Raw genomic sequence first — 23,504 nt, forward strand, 5'->3', positions numbered from 1 at the left:
AAAATAATACTCCAGCAACCAGCTGTCGCCATAGTGGGCTCCACCATGTCCATGTCCGCCCAGGTGTATATGTGGGGCTATTTGATCAGTAGCAGTCACCAGGAGGAGGGCAGAACTTTCCTACCAACATATCAAGTACAGGAGTTCCCTTCTTCCTTCTGGTAGCTCACCAATAAGAATTAACAAGCATTTGGTAGATTAATAGTCTTTTTAGCACAGTATCATGTTGTGAGCAGACAGGCAACTCTCTGCAAGGATGCTCACTCTAATCCCGCCTCACTTCTGCAGCAAGATGTCCCTCCTCCTCTGCGTCTCCTTTGTTCTCTGACACGCTCGGATCTCCGAGTTCAGGGGGAGGGAGGGGTTCCCCCCACTCTCGATTGATGTATCGCCCAGCTGCTCCCTCCCTTCTGGTTGCCTAGCTCCTCTCTCAAAGCTGGGTAGCTCCTCTCTGAACTGTGCGGCTTCTGTCTCTGCTTCTGGAAATGGGGGAGGGGTATTTCCCTTCCTCTTCTGCTAAGAGCTGATCTCCCTGTGATTGCATTCTCCAATCTTCCGATCCAGACCAGACCCTGACACAACAGTAACCATCACTGCAACTTACCAGCAGGGAGAAGCAATGAGGTCAGCATGGTGCATATGCACTGGCAGAGCCCATCTAGCACCATCTAGTGAATTTTCACCACGCTAAACTCTCTGCTGTCTCCCCCCACCCCGAGAAGTCACAGTGACACCACTGATTGGAGGTTAGGCAAGCCCCAATCATTTCCTGCTATCTGTGTGGTCATTTTGGGGGGTCCTGGGTTTTGGGGCCCCACTTGACCTGCACCACTGGCTCTAGTCACTTTAACTTTTGCTTGGAAGAAGGTGCTTTAAGACATTTCTTGTCTCTTTTCAAAATCTGCTCCTGATCCATTGTTGGTTTGCCTTGGAAATTCAAGGGCCTGTCTTGATATCGAAGCACATCAATCCAGTGTTTATTTTCCTGGTACTTGAACAGTTAATGCTTATTCTTGCATCTTCATTCCTGTATGCTAGTGTATCTTGAATTCTTCTGGTGCTTCTAGTGAAAATCTAAATCCTTCAACACATATTTGACATGCTGCCTTTGGGAAATAATTATTTCACAAGCAAGAAAGCTGGAAACACAGGTCTTTAAAGAAAATTAAAATTATTGGACATGATCTGTGCAGGCAAGTAAACGTCGATCTCCAACTTCAAATACAATTTTCTGTACAAAAGCCACAGGATCTCATAGTCCCAGGCAGGCTAACTGGGACAAGATGTGGCCTCTGTCAAGTTGTGCTCTTGAGAGAAATAGGTAGACAGTTCTTTCAGGGCTTTGTAACGATGAGAGATTGAGTTCTTCACTGACTTGGGTAATTCTGCATAGCTAAGGACAGAAAATGCAACATTATCAAGATAAACTGTAATAGTCCACCAATTCTGTAGCAGTTTTTTATTATTACTTTAAATTTGCACACCTCCCACCCTAAAACACACGCTCCTGAATTAGGAAGAATTATATTAGGCATGCAGCACTTCCCTTACCCAAGGCAGCCGCCAGATCACATGAGCACTAACCAGAATAGCCAATGGTTAAGAGATTATGGGAACTGCAGTTCATGCCATCTGGAGGACACCACGTTGGCTCTCATTGGAGATCTTGGCATTTCACTGCTGTCAAACTACTGTAATTTCCACTAGACCCCCCCTGACAGTAACGATACAGTAAGCCTATAGCTTACACACATTTAACTTGGGCACATTCAGATATATTTGTTTGGCAAAATAAATAAATAAAGGGTGGGCATCTGGGAAAAAAGACTTGGGCAATCCCATCCGTCATTGCACCCAATGTGTTTTGACTATACATGATTTTCATTTTAGACACAATCCTCACCACATAAGTTACAGGCTTACTGTGTCCACAAAGATTTCAGGGCAGAATTATGATTTCCTTGGGAAATAAACTGTATCTTCTGTAGAACTATAATGTACAAACTAACCAGAGTACAGTGGTACCTCAGGTTACATACGCTTCAGGTTACAGACTCTCCTAACCCAGAAATATTACCTCGGGTTAAGAACTTTGCTTCATGATGAGAACAGAAATTGTGCTCTAGCGGCGCAGCGGCAGCAGGAGGCTCCATTAGCTAAAGTGGTGCTTCAGGTTAAGAACAGTTTCAGGTTAAGAACAGACCTCCAGAACGAATTAAATACTTAACCCAAGGTACCACTGTATTATTAAAATGTGTATACCTCCCTTCATCTGAAGATCGCAGGACAGTTTACAACAGAAAAGTACAAAATGAGAATACAAAATACATAATAAAAGAAAAACAAACAAATAATTCTCTTCCCACATATACATTTTAAAAGCTATAGAGCTCTATGAACCCATTTTGGATATTTTACATAACAAAGAGACAAGTAGCAACTTACGTCTTATCATAACCTTCTGGCTGGAAGCATGGATCCCATCCGAAGTCTCTAGGTCCCCTTGGGTCAACTATATGTCCCTATAAGTAAGAGGGTTTTTAAAGAACTCAATTCCCATTCAGTGCCCGGCATAAAAATTAGTGATGTATAAGCCAGGCTCCAACTGTTGAGAATCCTGAAGGTGCTTCAGAAACATGGAGGAAGAGGTGGAAGGCATCAAAGGAAAGGTACTTCCCTCCCCCTTTCTTTTAGTAGCTAGTTTCCCCCGTTCATGGATTTATACAAACATTTTACAACTGGCGGCTTTATTTTTGATTCCTTTCTGAATAACCCCCAACATGAAAATTGCCTTTTTCACAGGTTCCATACACTGGGTCAATGTTTTCATCTAGTTATCTACTATGATCCCAAGATCCCTTTCCTACTCCATCATTGCCAGCTCATATTCCATCAATGCAAAGTTTGCTCAGGACCATTTGGGTGAAGGAATTTGTTAAAGGTTCTTTGAAAGTCCAAGTAAATAATGTTTTATCAAGTCATCCCATCCACATGCTTGTCAATACTCTCAAAAAATTCTAAAGCAGAAGCCATTTTGATTCTACTTCAGCAAGACCTGTCCTTCTACTAGCCTACCATATTTGCTCAAGTCTAATGCACCATCGAATCTAATACGCACTTCAATTTTCAGAACCTTGAAACCAAGAAAAGCATTTGCTGGCGAGTCCTAATGCGCAAAAAGTGCACTCTTTATAACAATGAGTTTCAGCCAGCCAAGCAAGGGAGAGAGGCTCCACCCAGACTACAGACCCCACTCTTTCCTGACCGCCTGCTGCCTGCGCTGCTCCTCCTCCTCCCCCCGCCCCTCTCAGAGCTTGTGCAAGCAGAGCGAGCTAGTTTTTTAAAAAATACACCACAGAATCACACACACATTTTTCTCTGCTCCCTGTTGGTCCACCCTCTGTTATCAACATTCCAAAATGGAACAGTGCTGGAGCTGTCTTGGGCCCTGATTTGTCAGCCTGGCACTGCCAGTTGCAAACCAGGAGGAGGCGGCGTTGTAATCCAGGTCACCACCGCTACCTCTTTTGGGGGGGGGGGCGGGAGGAAGCAGCTGGTTCTGATCTAATTCCTAAGCCATTAACTGCAATGCACAACACAATGCTGAGGGATGCCTTTCCACTGCCTCCCTGGGATGAGGATGCACGTTTAGAGAGAGGGAGATAAAGGGAAGCGAGTGCACCTCCTCTGCCTTATGGGGGGGGGGGGAATAGAAGAGAGGGAAGAGATCCACAACAGCCTCTTACCCAGGGGATGGGACCCAAGGATGGGAAAGTAGCCAAGGAGTGGAAAAATTCAAAGTGTGTGAGAGTGAAAGGAGGAATAAAAAGAGTGCGAGAGGGAGAGAGGTGCCTTGGCATCCAGCCTCCCCGCTCACTTCTCCCCCAACACATGATGGGTAATTGTGAGGAGAAAGAAGAGGGGGAGGCAGGAGTGGCTATGGAAAAGGGCATTTCACAGCCCCACTCTCCCACCCCCACCCTGTGTGCGCTTCCCCTCCTTGCTTCCCTGGGCAGCTTGCAGGTGGTTTGAGGGCACCGAGGAGGGTGTGAGCCGGACCCCAAACGTTTATGCAAATCCTAAAAATCACACACACACAGATTATATCCCTGGAAATCCAGACATATGGCAAGCCTAACTAAACAGTCTTCCAAGCCCTTCCTAGAACAGAGCTTGGACGCCCTCCTCCCTCAGCCCTTGAGGGCTTGGAGGATGCTGTTTACTGCCTTCCAGTCTTCGCTGGGACAGAGCTTGGATGCCTCCCCCCCCAGCCCTCTGATAGGGGACGGGGCTAGAGCTGGGTAGGCCCATACTGAGCAGTACTGCCGCCCAGGGATGGGGCTTGGAGGAGAGTGTTCATGTACGCTGAGCCTGTTTACTCAAATGTAATGCACCATTGAATTAGGGTGCCTAATTTGGCCAAAAAGGTGCATATTAGATTCGAGCAAATATGGTACTTTACCAAATCTCTGAAATAATAATATGTGATGCACTTGAACAGGCCATGGAAAGTATTACTACTGTTATACTGGCAAAACCTAGTTTGCTCAGAGCTTGGGTCCACCCTGCTCCATCATTAATCCAAAACCATCACTCTAGCAAAACCTCTTATACACACCTGAGTCTGGCCTTTGAACAGCTTCACTGGGTCATCTGGATTTCCAGTGCTATAGGCAAAGGTGCAGAGAGCATAAGCAGATTTATCTTCAAATCCTGCTAACAGTTTGTACAGCCCTAGGCCAAAGAAAAAGGAATGTCAGATAATTTCTTCTGGGGAAAGTGTTGCCCAACAAGCAGATACTTACGCAGAAACCAAGAAAACATACACATTTGGAGCATGAACAAGTGTCCCACGCACATCCCATGAATCCTATCATTACTATGAGAATTGTGCACTTTCCTACTGTCGGAAGGCAGACTGCTCTTTGGGATTCAATCAGTTCTGCAACCATCTCAGCACATATTGCTGCCTTGGTGGCCAAAGGTATTGTTTTCAGTGTTATTATTATTGCAAGACTGACATGGTCTTTTACACACTACTATACTAACACTAAGGTTGCTGGAAGCTGTAGCCCTGTAAGGACTAAACAACAGCTCCCAGGATTCTTTTCTTGGGGGGGGGGGGGGAAGCCCTGTGCTTTAAATGTACAGTGTGTATGCAGCAGACAAGGAAAGGGTTAAACACCCTGTTGCCACTTCTCTGATCCTTGCTGCCCGCTCTTTAAGCAGCTTTTCCTGTTTTTTAGAAAGGGGGTACCTTCATCAGCATTTAAGGTCCTGTTAACCATGGTCAGTTGTCTACCATTAACACGCTTAGCTGAATTATTTGTCTCCTACCCACTTGTTCCAGGAAGAAACACATTACAATCCCTGGCTTGGTGCAACTTCCAAGGAAACAAACTATGAACTGACTTAGCATTACAAACCTTGGCTTCAGCTCATGGCTAGCCAGGAGAGAAACAAACCACAATGCAAACCACAAATGCAGTGCTAAGCACCAAGGATCATGGCTTGGGAGGAGCAAAGTGAGCAAGATTTGTTCATGCATGATTAGCCTTTGTTTCTTGTTTACTGTGACATTCAATTGTGGCCAATGTATTGTTAGATAGGAATGGCTAAATCAGGACTAAAATACATATTCAAGCAGAAAATCAGGGCCATTTCTGCCAGACTAATACCTCAGCAGTGAAGTAGATTCATACCCAAAAGTATCATTCAAGGCAGAAATAGAGGGAAAGAGAAGCAGCTCAGGCACTATCTGTTAAGGCAGATCGACTGGCAATGGAGGGAAGGCTAGAAACATTTAGAATTCTGGAACTGTATGCCAAGGTAAACTCTACAGGAAAAGAAAAGCATGACTGCTTAAGAACGGAAAGCCAGGTATGGGACTGATGGCAGGGCCAGACTGCTATGGGAAGTGAGCTAGGTTGCTAGCAATAAGTCTGGTCACTACAGAGCATCACTATACATAGCAGAAAAAACAGAAAATTTCAGGAGAGGTGCCTCATCACAAAAGGAAGTAGGATGAAATACCAAATTACCTTCTGGTTTCAGCTTCTCTAGGAACCATTTTCTGAAATGAAAATTCAGGTTCAAATAATCTTCATTATTTCAAATAAATAAAAGAAACAGTGAAATAGTATTTGATAAGCATGGAAACCAAAATGCTTTATTTTCAATAAATATTTCAATTATTTATTTAAACCAAAGTGACTAACTGTTGTCCCTCCAGACTAAAAGTCCCATTGTCCTCAACTACTTTGCTGTCTGGGGCTGATGGGAGTTGAAGTCCAATGACACCTGGATGCCACAAATTTCTCACCCCAATGTGATACTGAGAAGCAAAGACAAAAAAGGCAGAAGGTGGCCTCTGAGGAAAAGGGTAAGTGGTTTATGTTGTCCCACAGGTTAGCCAACTCTGATTTGATTACTGTATAGGCTCAGTACAAGATTCTCAGAGTGACATACAATTTAAAATAATTTATTTTGTAACAACTGAAGTTTCTAAAAGTCTTCAACATCAGTCCCATACACAACACATTGCAGCAGCCCATTAAAGAGGCTACCAAGGCATAGATTACTGTAATTTCCATTGCTTCTATTCATTTCAATTCTTTGTGAATTGTGATAAATGGACTTGTGATCTGCAGTATAAGTAAACACTAGTAGAGCCAAAGAGGTTAAAGGCACTGCTTACCCCTCCTATTATCAGTTTGTTCTTGTTTGGGGTGCTTTTTGGCCCCACCAACCAGGAAGAAAAAGAAAACCAATCAGGCTATAAATTTGCCATCCAAGTTCTTACTGAAATATAAGGGACGCTCCGGATTCATGGACTTTGAAGCAGCACAAGCTCAGGACAAAAGGGAGAAACGAGCCAAGAGGAAGGCATGTTTGGTAAACCCTCATCATGATCAACTCTTGCCCAGAAACCTATGTCCCCACTGTGCAAGGATGTGCGGATGCACAATAGCAGCACTCTACTTACGGACTTTTCGGGGTGCGAATGGCACCCCGAAACGGATTGCATTCGTAAGTAGAGGTACCCCTGTATTTGCTATGCCAGATCAAGTCAATGAAGACTGTTACAACAGGAGTAGCCAACATGGTGCTTTCCAGATGTTGTTTGATTACAACTCCCATCACCCCTGACCATTGCCCATGCTTCCTGGGACTGATAGGAGTTATTTGGGTGACCAATCTAATCCATGTGTCAATGGATTCAAAGAATATTGTTAAACACTTTTTGACATTTTCCATTTATCAACTATACTCTGAATAAAAGCCTTAACTCTTACTTACATATACGGCCCTGGGAGTCCTCCAAGGGCTTTGAAACACAAACAAGTATCTTCAACAATAACCGGTCCCTGGATCTGTTGGTGAGAATACAGTGGCAATTTAATTAATTAGACAGCAGAGTTCTCCCCCAGTATTGTAAAGGGGCTTTGTATCCAAAACTAAACGTAAATCATCTTCCCAAAGAACTTATAAATATCTAATAAATAATAATATGCAAATTTATTGCAAAAGACACAGCTATGCAGCTGCTACATGGAAATAAGCAACATCCCCACTGTGTTACAGACTCTGAGAGATTCACCTTCTTCAGGGGAAGGGCAGATGAGGGCAGATGCAGTGTTTCCACCAAGCAAGCCGGGGGGGGGGGGCAGTGCCTTCCTGACCTGGTAATGTGGCACTGCCATCCTTGGACTCTGAGGGCTTCATTGCAGAAGCCCCTGTGAGACCACAGGCTCCCCTGCTCGGTTGCAGTAAGAGGCTCCTGTAATGTGCTGGACCCCATTAATTGAAGATTACCCTTCCAGAGCAGTTGGGACTAATAGATGTAGTTGCTACTATGATATAGAGCTCGGTATCGGTTTATTGCTGACATCTGCTTTCCTTGTCTCCTTGCAGAGTAGGACATTTATGTAATTGAGAAATCCTTGGGAAAAGGCTTCAATACAAATGTGATCGAAGAACAAGTAAGTTGACTTTCATAATTAATCATTCCTGCATTGTGGGGGACTTCTTGGGGTCCCTTTCAACTCAGATTACTAAGAAGTAATCTGAACTGGAAATTCTGTTCATCCTGGGACTTGCCTACAGTATTTTTTGTGTGAATATGATCTTGCATTCTCTTCTGCTGCCTCTATCCAGTATGAAGAACTCCAAGAGAATCTCTCCAAAATGACTAACGGAAACTTGTCCAAATTTAATAAGGTTCAAATAACATTCCGTAAATCTTACTATGTATGCATACTGTCAAGAAAGGAAGGACATACTGTGACAACAAGAGAAAGTTCTCTGAATATATCAGTTTAATGAGCCCAATCCAGAGAACCAAGCCTTCAGTGCATGCAACAAGAGCTTTTTGACTGACTTTCTAAATCTACAGTGGAAGAGAGTATTTCAGTTTTGTGTGAAAGAGCTACAGATATGGAAATTCAGTCAAAATCACTTATTTCAGTCCAGATGTGTGCACAAAATTTGAGATCAGGCTGCATGCTACAACCAACAAAACACTAATAATATTTTTAGAAAAAGAATAGAAAACAGGAAGCATATAAGGGCATTTTGAAATTTAAAAATGTAGAATTCATTAACACAGGATGTTGCAATGTTAATCAGCACAAACTGGTTTTAGATCCTAACTGAGAACAGGTCTGTTGGTGACTACTAACCACAACAGCCAAAATGAAATCCTCCATATTACATTACATATTCCTTTATTTCTGGATGCTGAAGACAAGCACCAAAGGACTGAGGAAACCCAGAAACCCAACCAGCCTTTAAAGTTCCCATTCAAGGTATCTAGTTGGACACTTTCAGCAGACAGGCTTAGAACTAGACCACATTGATTTGATAACAGAATAATTATTATATTCCTAGCCATACATTGTTTTGTGCATCCATTATTCAGTTAGTGAATTATATAATAAAACTGATATACATAGCATTTTATAAACTCTAAGCGATTAGGTCTTTCCTCTCTGAGGAGCATACAATCAGAATTCAGCACAAAGAACAGAGAGTACGGGTAAGATGAGCATAAAGGTCTAGTCGTGACCGACTCTGGGGCTGCGGCGCTCATCTCGCTTTATTGGCCGAGAGAGAAGGCGTACAGCTCTTTGTGGCCAGCATGACTAAGCTGCTTCTGGTGAACCAGAACAGCACACGGAAACACCGTTTACCTTCCCGCCAGAGCGGTACCTATTTATCTACTTGCACTTTGACGTGCTTTCAAACTGCTAGGTTGGCAGGAGCAGGGACCGAGCAACGGGAGCTCATCCCGTCGCAGGGATTTGAACCGCCGACCTTCTGATTGGCAAGTCCTAGGCTCTGCGGTTTAACCCACAGCACCACCCGCGTCCCGAAGATGAGCACAATATGCATTTATTTCAGAAAGAGTTGTGTGTGGCAAATTTAGAGATGGTACATTTTGAACACACACTTAAAAATGTCTGGCTACTGAAACTAGATGCATTGGATGTAGGAGTAGAGATGCATTGGATGTAGGAGTAGAGATCTAGAAGAGGGCAAAGGACCTGCTTAGCTGCTTCCTGGCACTTCTGGATAGAAATGTCATCAGGTTCCCCTTGGTACTCAGGCACTGCAAAATGAAAAGGTTGCAGTTAGCATATTGCAGGAACACTCAAAAAGTGCACAAGGATTAGTGAGGTATGAACTTACAGTCTATTTTCTTTGCAACCAGCCTGTATGGAAAGGAGTCACCTAGGATCTGAATCACCTGCAAAGATGAAGAGCACAGTAATCAGACTCCAATACAATACTGATGTAAGGCTGCTTCCACAATGGACATTTACTGTTAAACAGCTATGCTTTGTTTACTCACTTTTTACATGGCAGCTGCTCAACTCCATAAACAATACACCCCCTCTCATTCCCCCACTCGTTCAGCTCCCCCCCAATTTGAAAACCCAATTCACTCAGTGTCCCGGTTACAGTTATGATTTTTTGTTTTCCTTCCAATTGATTTGTGGCATCTTGTTGATTTTTTTGAAACTGTATTCTAAAAAATAAATTGATAAACATTTTTAAAAAATAAAAACCCACAACTTTTTTTTTAACTCAATGGAATAGTTGTGCTATTTCCCTAGATAGAGGCAGCCTATCACACTGCTAGTCTGGCCAGTAATAGCATTCATAAACTGCTGAAACCCATTCTTTTATTTTCTATGGTCTGTACCTCCTCTTTGGGGATTTATTTATTTTATTTATTAGCTTCATAATATGTAAAAATAACCTCAAAGTGGTTTAAAACAGTAAAATCAAGGGGGGAAAATGCAACTGTACTTTAAAACATACAAAAGTTAAATTACTAAAACTGATTAAAATCACCTCAACTTTCTAAGCATCTTGGCAGGCTTCTCTAAACAGGAATGTTTTCGGCAAGCACTGAAGAGTACAGTGAAAGCACCTACTTTCAAAGGAGGCCAGATTTGATGAAGTGAACATGCGTAAGGGTCGACCAAAGACACGAGTTTTTTTTTTACAATTTTATTGGGGCTGGAAAGAGGAGGCCCCTGGCAGTGGGGGAGCGACCCCCTCGGGTGTCTGGGGCGGAGCTCTTCTTTAGAAATGGAAAACGTCGCCCCCACTTGCCAAGCGGCCTTTCTGAGGGCTGCCTCAGCGCCTGGCACCCAGCGCCCCCCGGCCAGCCCCTTCGCCCGCGCAGGCAGAGACGTGAGGGGGCATCCGAGGAGGGACAGAGGGACAGGCCAGGGTTGCCTGCGGCACCCCGACCACTATTCAGGGCACCTCAGGGCGCCTCGACACACTGGCTGGAAGCCCCGGACTCGAGAGCCCTCAGGGCTCCGCCGGGCTGACGCCGCTCTCTCTCTCTCTCTCAGGCCGGAGAGCAATGGCGGCGGCGGCGGCGCCTAAACCACCTGCGCCTGGAAGCGTTTCCAGAACCGCCTCCCGCCGCTTCTCCCACCTCCTCCAGCTTCTTGGCATTGCCGGTGACGAAGACCACGCTCCTCGTCGCCATCGCAGCGCCTCCTCGGCTCGCCCGCCCAATCCCACCGTTGGGGCTCAACTGCCTCCTCCGCCCGCTCGAATGGGGCCAATGAGAGAGACGGTTATAACGGCCGGTGACTGACGGTTGGTTTCTCGGTTGGTTGGTGGGGAGCAGTGACAGACAACTCCGCCAGCATCCAATGAGCTTAGAGAACGGAGGGGGAGGAGCCGTGCGAGGAAGGCGCTTCCGGCGTCTCGTCCCGCCGCGCAGGCGCAGTTTATCGTCCCCTTCTCGCCTCGCCATGGCGGCGCTGCGGCTGCTTCCCGGGCGCGCGCGGGACTTCGCCTCGTCCGGCTACTGGGAGCGCTTCTTTCGGGAGCGAGGCGGGCGCGCCTTCGAGTGGTACGGCGAGTGGCAGGACCTCCGGGCCTCCCTGGGACGGTACCTGCGGCCGCGGGACTCGGTGAGGCGAGGAGCGGGGCCCGAGGAACTCACTGCCTCTTGATGCGCAGGCGCCTTCGCCGCGCTCTTTGCGCCCCCTGCTGAAAACATCAATACTATTATGTATTGCATCTTCACCCGAAGATCTCAGGGTGGTTTTTAATGAATTGCAATTCCCCTCCCCCTGATTTTATGGTTTTTACCTTTCTGTAAATCACTTTGAAGTTTTATTGTTGTAATCAAGTAGTGTATTAATTTTATTAAATAAGTAAATAAAGGCTTGGAGGGACGGTTAAAACAAGTGTTTTAGAGGATATTGTAGGGTTGTGAAAGGTTCAGAGAAGGGCCAACACAATGATGTTGCGTCTTGCAGTGTTTATAGCATGAAAGCAACACTTGCAGCTCTCTCCCCACCCCATTTCCTCCAGTTAAGGAACATCCTATATATGCTGCTGAATGAGAATAGTTGTCATGTTTTAATGCTTTCAAAGGGTATTTAAAACTCATTGCCAGAAGAAAATGAGCAAATTGGCAGGAAATCTCAGCCCTCTGCCTCCTGTCTTTTTCATTTCAGTGGCCTTTGTGTAGTGGAACTTGTTGGTGATTATCTTTTTTATTTGTTTTATTTTCTTCTGACTTCTACACAACCAATTGTTTTATTTGGGGGGTATTTTGTGGTACGTAGCAACTGTAGTTCTGGTTGATAATCCTTCACACGTTCTTGTCTCTGAATTCATGAGATTTCTTGGAATGTCTGTTTTAAGAAACCATTTTTAGCCTGGAGAAGAGGAGGTTAAGGGGTGATATGATAGCCATGTTCAAATATATAAAAGGATGTCACATAGAGGAGGGAGAAAGGTTGTTTTCTGCTGCTCCGGAGAAGCGGACACGGAGCAATGGATCCAAACTACAAGAAAGAAGATTCCACCTAAACATTAGGAAGAACTTCCTGACAGTAAGAGCTGTTCGACAGTGGAATTTGCTGCCAAGGAGTGTGGTGGAGTCTCCTACTTTGGAGGTCTTGAAGCAGAGGCTTGACAACCATATGTCAGGAGTGCTCTGATGGTGTTTCCTGCTTGGCAGGGGGTTGGACTCGATGGCCCTTGTGGTCTCTTTCAACTCTATGATTCTATGATTTTGGTTTGCCCACAAGGCATGTGACATTCCTTATGTGTTTTCCCACTAGATTCTTGTGGCTGGCTGTGGGAACTCAGAACTGAGTGAGCAGCTCTACGATGAAGGGTATCAAGATATCACCAATGTGGACATCAGTGAAGTGGTTATCAAGCAGATGCAGGAGCGCAGTGCTCACCTGAGGCCAAAGATGACTTACATGGTCATGGATGTGTTGCAAATGGATTTTCCTGATGAGCGCTTCCAAGTGGTACTGGACAAAGGCACACTTGATGCCCTCCTGACTGATGGGGAAGAGACCACGTTGAGTAGGGCAGAAAGGATGTTTGCTGAAATTAGCCGTGTTCTGCAGTTTGGGGGCCGCTACCTCTGCGTAACCTTGGCCCAAGCACATGTATCGAAGATGGCCATAGAATATTTCTCCCGGGAAGGCTGGATGGTGCGAATACACCAAGTCTCTGGCGACAAAGCAGGAACTTCAGAGGGAGAATTTGCCCTGCCCATCTTTGTCTATGTAATGACAAAGATTAGGTGTGTCCCAGGCTCAGCTTTATGCATCCTGGAGCTGTGTGCTGAAGCACAGGACAAGCCTATCCGGTTCAAGAGCACTGAGCATCTGATTGAGGCAGTGAAAGAGAGGCAACACTACTCTCTGCTACGGAGCCAGATCAATAAGAACCCCAGTTCAGGCACAGTCTCACTGGATCTTTGCAGCAAGGACACTGGCCGAGCCCGTTACACTTTGCATGTGGTGCACAGCCTGAATGTGAAAGCGTCTTTTGACAATAAATTTGCTATCTTCATTGGTAAGTTTTCATCTCCTTGGCTGGCCAAGGTTGGAAAGTTCAAGTTAAATCTAAACAATCCAAGAGTCTCAACTGAGTCTCCCTCCCACACTGCCAGTAATGTTTAAGAAGTGGATATGTTTTATTATTATTAAAGCAGCAGACCAAATATACTGAAAAGCAATGTCTTAAGAACAGCAAATGGTCTGTTTACAGCATTATTTTTGCTCTTAGTGAATTTACAAACACTGGTTAAAAATCCCATGTATTTTTTTTGCCCCCATAGTGTAGTTTCTCATCTTACTTCCAAAGGAAAACAGCAGCAAGCCTGAATAGATTAAAAAAAGGGGGGTGGCTTTTACAACTGATTCTAGACATGTCTGCTTTTCCTGTTAAAGTGAAGTGAACAGCATCTGCTGCCAATTCATAGGAGTACAAACCGAGCCCCTAAAAGAATTGTCTTGAGGATATAGTCATGATGTCTGTACTATTAACATTCCATATTGGAGATGGAGTAGCAGTCTTTGACTTGCTTCAGCAAAGCCCACATAAGATGTTGGAACGCTCTGACTTTGTTCACGTACTTGGACAATTGTTTCTTCATTGTCTATATTTTCCATTTTGCCTCTTCCCAGTACCACAGGGCAGAGAAACTGAGTGGCTCTTTGGGACGGATGAGGGACGGAAGCAGTTGGCTACATGTGCGGGATTCTGGCGTCTAGTAACTGTGGCTTTGCACAGAGATGAACACTATGAAGGTATGGAAGCAATCCAGGCAGAACTGTCGGAAAAGGTGATGGAGCTGGCCCCACCTGGTCTCCCAGCTGGGCAGCAGGTAAATGCTGAGGAGCTTCTAGAATTAGAAATGATTTTTTCAAGGGCTGCAGAGAATGAAACTGTTACATTTGCTGATTGCACAAGGCTTTTGCTTAATGTTCTCTTGATGCAGGAGATGATGGTATAGGAACTCCATTGGCCACTCCTGTAGGGAGGTGCTAGATGCCTTTCAACAGCAGCAGTCAAAGACTGCACACTTCAGCCACCCCCCCTTTTTTTTGCTGGAAATAAATGTGTAGAGCTCTCCTAGCTACTGCTGCCAGATGTAGGAGCATTAGAAACATATCAACCACAATTTTGACTTGTATGTATGGACCTATTCAAGCAAGATAAACTAAATATGTTTTGCAAGATCAGGTGGATCTAGAATTCTTAGAATAAAATTAACATTTTGCCTAAAATCCAAGAGAGCAGATCACAGACAAAACTGAGGCAGACAGGCCAGTGGCCCAACCCACTTTAAGGTAATTTCACACGTGATCTGTTTATTTGTCTGTTTCCATGCTTTTTGATAATGCCTTCTGTAAGGTGGTGGCAACCTCTGACCGTCTTCTCCTGCAGGTGCCTTTTCTGTCAGTGGGAGGTGACATTGGGATCCGCACCATCCAGCATCGTGGAACTAGCCCCCTTAGTGGGGAATATGTTATTGAGGATGTGAAAGGTGATGGTGCCCACTACTTCCGCCGCCTTATCTTCCTCAGCAACAGGAATGTGGTGCAGTCAGAGGCGAGACTTTCATTCAGAGGTTCCCACAAAGGTGAAATGAGGTGTGGTGAAGATGAAATGGGGATGACCTTACTGCAAGGAAAAGAGGCTTTGCCAAGTAACTGCCAACTATTGACCTGTAAAAGGAGGTTGCTGGGAGGTGTGGGAAGCAGAATCATAGGGACTGGGCAAGTGTGGAAATAGCAAGTTGTGGCATATCTGAGCTTTGGGCATGTGAGGACTGCTTTTCCCTCCAGACTGCTCATCTGTTCTTGTTAAATGGCTTGAGGAATTTGCAGTAAGAATTAAATATTATAAACCTCTGTGAATAAATACGGATCCCTGCTGCTGCTGTCCTGTGCCCCATTGTGTGTCAAGATTGCATGAATTCAGATTTGGTGCATGAAGTCCTTTTATCTGACCGCTTAGCAGTATTAAGGGAGCCTCCTTTATGTATGTACTGAGGGCATAAGTAACAGTGGGGAGAATAAATCTTCTGGGTTAATGATTCTAAATAAGCACAACTCTTATTTACAGAACAGGAGCTAGACTGCATGGGTGTGTTTCCTGTCTGCAGTCTACCTTTAGAAACCAAGTTACTCAACTCTAAAAGATTCTTATGTACTAGGCCAAAAGGAGCTCTCTTGCTTGTGCAAGGAAAAAATGCTTTCCACATTCTTTGTGTTTTTTTTATAATGATATTTATTGAAAAAAGAATTTTTTAAAATTACAAAGAAAAAAGACAAAAACAGAAAAACGAAAAAAGAAAACCATCATTTTCAAATTCTCCACTTTCATTACCTTCTTTCCATGACCTCCTCCTCCTCCCATCTCTTGTATCTTGATTAATAATTGTCCTAGCAAATCCTTTCCATAATTCATAATATTTTGTCATTACATTACCTTACTCTATTTTCATCTTATCTTATAAAAAACCTTAAAACTTAAGACTTAAATCTTATTTTTACCAGCTTCTCATAACCATTACCTTTTTACCTAATTCTTTAAACATTTTTACAAGAGCCAAGTAATTTCATTTCAACATTTTTCCAACGTTCATAAAACATTTCTGATGTTAAAAAAAGAGAATAAAAACAATCCAATCTTCTTCCATCGTCCTCTCCCCCCGGTCCCGGGATTGTCAGTCCTTTTTATCCCATTAGTCTGGCACATTAACCTGGTGATCTTATATCCGAGGCCTTCAAATCTCTTCCATGTCCCTTCTGCAGCTCTTCTTCATATTTTCCTTTCACTCGTGGGAACTCCAGCTTGGTAGTGTTTTTGACCCTTTTCAACAAATCAGCCCCTTTCTCATAGTCCAGACTAGTCTCCATGTGGTATTTTAAGACATGTTTCAAATTCCCTCCAAGATTGGAAGTCCCAACAGCTCCAAACTTCTGACGGCCCATTGCCAGACTCGGAAAGACCAAACATCCCTGCATAGGGGGGTCAGTCCAACCTCCCATTTCCAAATCAATCCAAACTTTGTCTTTCCAAATCTGTTTTTTTCCAAGTTCATTTGTCAAATCCAAAGGCTCATTTTCCTGCTGGGCCAAAAATCCCTCCATCTCTGGCGCCCAAGATTCTGCAACATCCTCTTCTATCATCTGCTCTGTCAGGACACACTCCTGTTTAAGTTCCTGGGTGGGCTCCATATAATTTCCCACTACCTGTTCAAATGTTCTGGCCGCATTAGTCATCAAATCCGTCTTCTGACTTAACTGATCCAATAGGGCATTTATTTTACAGAAAGCACCCAACAGTGCTTCTGATAACATTGTCCTGCAAGGTCACAATTTCTTTCCCACGGTTGTAATCTGTGGCAGCTGCAAGCTCCCTAAAATTGGTTACAATTTCGCAGTCCCCCTCTAGGGGGGGGACTTCTGGTTGTTCTTTCTTTTAAGGACAATAGCAACAAAGTTTCTTTTTTAAAAAAGTTATTTTGTCAATATTAGTTCCTTTAAAATGCGACAGGAAACAGTTGAATCTCAATGTTACTCTTCTTTTAACTATCTGTCAAAAGCATTTGTCTCTGGTCAATGAGCTTCAAAACGTCAATTCTGACACCCCGCTCCAGGGTCAGGACGGTGGAAAGTTACTTTACTTTAAACTCACTTCTGCAGGTTTAAACAGTCCAAAAAAGATCCCCCTTCTTCTCCTGCTACCGAAGGGGGGTTCAACGGTTTTAAATGGTGAAAACCAATCCTTTAAAAGTAATTTTCTAAGCTCTTGTTCACGTTGTCTTTGCTTTCTTCTAACTACAAGGAAACGGAAGGCTGACTTCCTGTTTAGACCTTCCCGTTTCAGTGCCAAATTAAGATAAATTTTTAAGTCCAATTCCTTTCTAATCGCCAGTTCTTATTTGAAGTCCAATTGTTCAATATTTGAGTACTCACGGGTGATTACTTTAGATGCCAAATTGTCCCAGGAAAAAGGCAGCGCTCTCCGGCAACGGCTGTGCAGCTTCGCTCCACGGAAATAGCAGTTGACTCACAGCACCGCGCCACTTCCCCCTCTTCGCTTTGGAGCCCGTTAGTGGGTTCCTTTGCGGGTTGGGGGGACGCTAAAGGTGCCCGCCGAGTCCCACGGTCACAGGCTTCATCCGCCTGTGATTTCTGAAAGGGTCCCCGCTTCGCCGCCGCGGAAAAGACCCGTTTCGCGCGGAGCTGGTCCCTCCGGTTCAGAGGGAGTCCGCCATTGCCGATGGCACCACCCCGGAAGTCTCTGCTTTCCACATTCTTTGAAGTTAGAGAAGAGAATTGTAGAATTAACAAAGCCATCAGAAGAGGCTGTACTAAAAAAGAAGAAGAGGCTACTATATGAAAGAAAAAAAAATATTGAGAGGGCTTAGGTCTAGCAGAGCATTGATTCTTGCTTCGTGCTCAGCTTGAATCTAGTGGGGGGGGGCGGGCAGGAACATGCCAGGAGCTATTTGGAGTTGCTGTCTCCTGCCCCAAATGTTTTCAGTGATCACACCTCCTTCCATACTATTTCTGCATGGCAGGAATAGGTTTGCCTGTTTAAGTTGTTGTTGTTTTGCTTTCAGGGAATAAGAAGCACAAAAAGAAGAAAAAAACAGCCTCCACTAACTCTGCTGAGCCTGCTGCTGTACCAGCCGGTCAGTCCATCGACAAAACCTATTTGTGTTGTGCTCACCATAGAGCCATGATTGCAGGATTGTGCCTGCTGAAAAATCCTGAGCACCTCCCAGGTAATTAGTAAGATCAACCTAATTTCCATTTTCACTTGTCATTTGGGTGAGAAGTTGTGTTTGTTAGAGAAATATGCTAGCTGTTCCACAGCTAAAATGTAGCCTGCACAAAAAACTTGAGGGAATTCTGCTGCTTCTCTACAGCCAGGCATTTTCAGATTGCTAGCAGTAATTTCACTGATCCATCGTCAATGTAGATTGTGAATAAGAAAACAAGAGTCTGGCACCCTAACCATTCCTGAAATCTTCCATAAATTTTCATTGGCTAGAGCCCACTTTGTTAGACTGGAATGAAAAGGAGAGTGGGGACTGTTAGCAGGTATACATCTATGAATAAAAGGGGGTGGGGTGGAATTAAATTGATGGCGCCAAAAGGCAATAAAATGCACTGGGTGATGGCGTCACATTTCTCTGGGTACACAAGAGGTAGCCTTGTTTGCTGGTACAAATGAATACCACCACTTCTGAGAGACTGTTCAAAATGACTCCATGCAGATGCTGGCTTTATGCTTTAGTTTCCCATGAGATAAGATTGTTACTGCCAGTGTCTAAATCGTCCTCAAGGCTACTGTTCAAATCTGTTAAAGTCCATAATATGCCCTTCAAAATGTGCCAGTAGGAGCACAGCTTCCATTAAGTTTGCAGTTGTAATAGAACCATGGGGGGTTTACATATGTATTGGGGTTTGGTTAGCACTGAGTTGGGTGATATGGTGATATGGATATCTCACACCTCGTAACTTGCAGATGCGTCCTATCAGTTATGCCTGTTGATTCATGCCTGCTTTGTGTGCTGATTGCAGAGGCCCTGATCCGTGTGCTGGTTATTGGCCTGGGTGGCGGCAGCCTGCCCCTCTTCATCCATGACTACTTCTTGCAGTGCTCTATTGATGTAGTGGAAATTGACCCAGCTATGTTGGAAGTGGCTACACGCTGGTTTGGCTTTTCACCTGAAGACAGGCTCAAAGTTCACATTGCAGATGGCTTAGTTTATGTTGACAGCCTTGCAGCAGAAGGTAACCATTTCCCATATAAGCCTGTGTAATCTGTTTGCCTTCCAGAGGCCAAGCGTTTCATGATTCTCCAAAGAATGTTTGTTGTACTCCTGCTTTTTTGTGTTGCCTACATGTCAGAGTTGACCTAAGGGGTTGGGGAGAGGGGTCTGCCCTGTTGTATAAATCTTTTTCTTTACTTCCATCTCCCCTTCTGCTTGAGAGATTGGTGGGATGGGGGCTTTTGGGGGCCCTTCTGTGTGACAATATGGGGAAATGTGCATCAAATTTAGATTTTTTGTTGTTATTCAATATTTTCTCAGATTATTTGTACTCATTATGACTCAACACTGTATTTTGGATTGTCCTGGACCTGAATATAACCATTGGGAAAAGATGCTGCACACACTCAGAGGAGAGAAAGGAAATAAGAATAGCTATGATTCTACTTTCAGCTGCCTCCAACTCCCAGTTCCCTTGTTCCGTTTGGCAGTGGTTATGGTAGTGAAGGGTCAAAGAGAAGTAAATGCAAAAAAATTCCTAAGGTAGAGTAGTTTCTTTTGAAGGGTACCCCAATGTCTAGGGCAGCCATTTTCAGATGATGTTGTACTACAACTTTCCTCATTCCTGACTGATTGCACTTCTCACAAGGAATGATGGGAGCTGTTGTCCAGCAAAAGCTGAGACCCTGGGTTGAAAAAGGCTGGTTTAGGGCATTGCACTTCACTGCACAGTTTCTATGGCATTAATGCATGTCAGTACAGTGGTACCTCTGGTTGTGAACGCCTCTGGTTGCGCTTGCTGTGGGTTACGAGCTCTGGTAACCTGGAAGTAGCCGCTCCCTGTTGCAAACTTTGCCCCGGGATGCGAGCGGAAATCACATGCCAGAGGGAGACACACTTTCGCTAATGGCACCTCAGGTTACAAGCAGTTTCCGGTTATGAACGGAGCTCTGGAACGGATTCTGCTCGTTACCAGAGGTACCACTGCAGTAAGTGCATTCCTATGGAAACAAATGGGCTTCCTACACCATCCTTTGCCAATAGTTGTGTTCACTGTGTTCAAAATATCTGGTTTTGGAAGGCTGTACTAGACACCCTTGAGATGGATGGAAATTGTTTCCAAATACCTTGTTGCTAGATAACTGCTCTTTACAGAGAGTCCTGTTGGTAAAAGACAGGTTGGTGTGGTCACACTGTTGGCTCTTCTAGTTTGACACCAGGGCACTTACATATCCAAACACTTGTTCTGCTTCACCCTATTTCTGTTGATCTCACAAAAACACACTCCTGTTTTTTTCCAGCTTCATCCTCTTATGATGCCATCATGTTTGATGTGGACAGCAAGGACTCTTCCTTGGGCATGAGCTGCCCACCCCCAGCCTTTGTGGAGAAGTCCTTCCTTCAGAAAGTGAGGACCCTTCTGAAGAAGGAAGGTGAGGGTCAATGGGCCTTAAGTGCCCTGGGGCAGATACCTGCATTTTCATTGTTTCTGACTAAAAGCCATTACAGATTCATTCACAGATCCAGCAAGTCCATTAAAACCTGTTAAAAGAAATCCAGAGATATACATCCTTTTACAATAAGTCAAATTAATGAATTGCATGCACAATCTACAGCATTGTCTTTTATATAGCTAGCGCGAATACTTTTAGCGGCTTTAGTAAATAGGGCTGTTTTGTATGTGACAAGCAGATCACAGTCAGATAACAGCAAACATATTTTCACTTCAGGATTCTGTCCCTGTAGTGGTGCCTGTTTATCTTGGTAGTTCAAATGCAATATGGTATCAAGATTTGGGGGATGATAACCTGAAATAATAACCTGAAAGACCTGGAAGTGTGCCAGAATAAGTTCCTAAGGTATCTACTCACACAAAATGCGCCTAGAACAATGGGAATTTTGAACATTGTACCTTACACACACGCACACACACACAATCCAACCTTGCTACACCTGTCTTGGCCCCTTTTCTCACACCCAGAAGATAAAAACTTTTCAAAACAATCCTCCTTGTCTGCCAACATTCAAACACCACCCTAGGCTATGGATCAACTACTCAACCTACCCCCACAAATCAGTAAACCCCCTCCCCCAACCCCTCCTACAAACAAATCTAAATGGGTGCTCTGTGATCTCTGACATCTGCTTTGTAATAATCAACGTGTCTTATTCCTCTCTGCAGGCCTCTTCATTCTAAATTTGGTGTGTCGAGACACCCAGCTTCGAGATGCTGTTCTGGCTACCCTAAGAGAGACTTTCCCTTTGCTCTATGTCCGGAGGATTGAGGGGGAGGTAAATGAAATCCTATTCTGCCAGCAGCAGGCTAAGCGCAAGCTACCTCCTGCAGACCTCCGAGACACAGCTCAGATTCTGGAGAAGGCCCTGCGACAACCTGGTCAAGCATGGGACACTACTTACGTCCTGGCAGATGTACTGGAAGCAGTAAAACTGGTGTGAAGAAGGATCATTCAGTCCCCTATAGTACTTTCTGGAGAGAAGCAGCAGCCTACTGAGGTTTGAGAATAATGCTGCCCATCTGTTGCACTCCCACACTTGTACTGCCGAACGACTGTCCATCTATTCAAAGCATTGTAGGGATAAAATGTTCCTGGACTGCCCTTGAAGGCTGCACACGTAGCACTTCTTCATGGAAACGGAGATGTTTAGGATATGTCCTATAAATGGTGCCATGAGCACTTCTCAGGAGTAACTGCTTATCCTGGACGTTCCTGAAAATTGGGGTAATGAAAATTGCCTTTCTCATTCTGTATAGTTTTTTAAAAATCTAACATTAGGTGCAGATAAATCAGTCCCCTTTGCTTAAAATAAAATATCTTTCTATTGTGCAGAAGCTGTTGTAGTGTGAAGCAATAATTAATGATTTCTCCCAACATTTAAAAATAGGCAAGGTGGACCATGGTATGTACCGTATTTTTCGTCCTATAGGGCGCACCTCGTTTTTTTTGGGGGGGGGATTAATTTTTTAAAAAATATTTTTCCCCCCCAGCCCTGGCTGCCGCCCCAAGCCTTGCGCTCACCTGCCCAAAGCACGAGGCACCCTCCGGAGGGCTCCCCGTGCTTCGGGGCGACAGGCTGCCGCCCCAAGCCTCGCGCACCCGGCGGGACCTCCTGCCGGGCGCGCGAGGCTTGCAGACACTCGCCCAAAGCACCGGGAGCCCTCCGAAGGGCTCCCCGTGCTTTGGGCAACAGGGTGCCGCCCCAAGCCTCGCGCACCCGGCGGGACCTCCTGCCGGGCGCACGAGGTTTGCGGACACTCGCGGGGGCTGCAGGCTGCTGCCCGCAAGCCTTGTGAGCCCGCGGGAACTCCCACCGGGCTTGCAAGGCTTGCGGATAGCTTCCTGAAGCCTGGAGAGCGAGAGGGGTCAGTGCGCACCGATGTCTCTCGCTCTCCAGGCTTCAGCGAAAGCCTGCATTTGCCCCACAGGACGCACACACATTTCCCCTTCATTTTTGGAGGGGAAAAAGTGCATCCTATGGGGCGAAAAATACGGTACTTAAAAAATGGAATCATTGCTGGGTGGGATAGAAACAGTAGCCTTCCTTACAGAAAAGTGTGATGCAAGAGGGAGTCGCTTCAACACTGTGTAAAGAGTTTTGTGCCTACAGGGAGGCAAACAGCGTCTTTAGCAACATTGTGAGCACATTACTGACACTCTCTTAGCTCTTCTGTGAAAGTGGGAAAAATTCAAGTCTGCATATTTCAGTTCTACCTCAGTGTGAGTCACCACCAATTAGACAGAAGCTTCCCGGTCTACTGTGGCATGACCTTTTTGTAATGTCTAAAGCTAGTTGCGAAATACCCAAGAGGAAGAAAAGAAACTCCCCAAGATTGCCAAAAAATACAACAGAAAGCTCAATGTGGGGCAGGCTGCCAGTGGTCTTCACAATGGAGAGGAAAAACAAGACTGAAAGAACTTAGCAAGTTGTTTTTTAAATGTGTACCATTTGAATTATAAAGCTAGTGTTCTTCCTGGGTGTCAGGTGAGGCAGGAGTTTAATCAGGAATAGTTCTTCCTCTTGGCCACAGGTATGGTCAGAGTGCTAGGATGTTGGGGTGCATGTAGCTTCCCCCCAAAAGCCAAGAGGCAAGGTGGCTTCCTCCTTCTCTCCCCCCCCCCCCCCGGCAATTGCCTTGCAAGGAATGAGTGAGTCACAGACAGAATGACTGGCTTTTCCTTCCCTGTCCTGAACAGGAAATAACCTTTCTGAGAGGGTATTTAGGCCTTCCTCCTATTTCTCCTCAGCAGCCACAGAATGGTATCCAACAGCAATATTTAGCAAACTTGTCACCCTTCATAGAGAAAACATCCAAATATGCAGTCTAATCTCTGACTTCAAAAACGAGAACTTCCAACATCCTGTACCAAAGTAATTTCAGCCAATGTAAGATTGGTGG

General features: G+C 44.8%; 2 protein-coding genes across 4 annotated transcripts; one reads left to right on the forward strand and one right to left on the reverse strand.

Moving 5' to 3' along the window:
• Positions 1 to 949: 949 nt before the first annotated feature.
• ITPA (inosine triphosphatase) lies at positions 950 to 11,284 on the reverse strand (the record flags this gene model as incomplete). The annotated part of the gene is made up of 8 exons (XM_082229117.1): positions 950 to 1,393; positions 2,446 to 2,522; positions 4,619 to 4,734; positions 6,042 to 6,073; positions 7,300 to 7,373; positions 9,546 to 9,610; positions 9,691 to 9,748; positions 10,958 to 11,284. 8 exons carry the CDS (start codon positions 11,282 to 11,284, stop codon positions 1,270 to 1,272), a joined length of 873 nt encoding a protein of 290 aa, XP_082085243.1. The 3' UTR covers positions 950 to 1,269.
• On the forward strand, positions 11,280 to 21,936 carry METTL13 (methyltransferase 13, eEF1A N-terminus and K55). Of its 3 annotated transcripts, none has more exons than XM_082229072.1 (8): positions 11,280 to 11,444; positions 12,609 to 13,362; positions 13,977 to 14,176; positions 14,740 to 15,001; positions 17,930 to 18,094; positions 18,897 to 19,109; positions 20,389 to 20,520; positions 21,270 to 21,936. In XM_082229072.1, the coding sequence occupies exons 1-8, from the start codon at positions 11,283 to 11,285 to the stop codon at positions 21,542 to 21,544; spliced, it is 2,163 nt and encodes a 720-aa protein (XP_082085198.1). In that variant the 5' UTR covers positions 11,280 to 11,282; the 3' UTR covers positions 21,545 to 21,936. The 3 variants fall into 3 exon arrangements, with proteins under 3 accessions (XP_082085198.1, XP_082085199.1, XP_082085200.1); XM_082229073.1 differs by having other exon boundaries at positions 14,740 to 14,935; XM_082229074.1 differs by having other exon boundaries at positions 11,283 to 11,383.
• The last annotated feature ends 1,568 nt before the right edge of the window (positions 21,937 to 23,504 follow it).

This window comes from Podarcis vaucheri (assembly GCF_965113315.1).
Source record: "Podarcis vaucheri genome assembly, chromosome: 6".
Lineage (NCBI taxonomy): Eukaryota > Metazoa > Chordata > Lepidosauria > Squamata > Lacertidae > Podarcis > Podarcis vaucheri.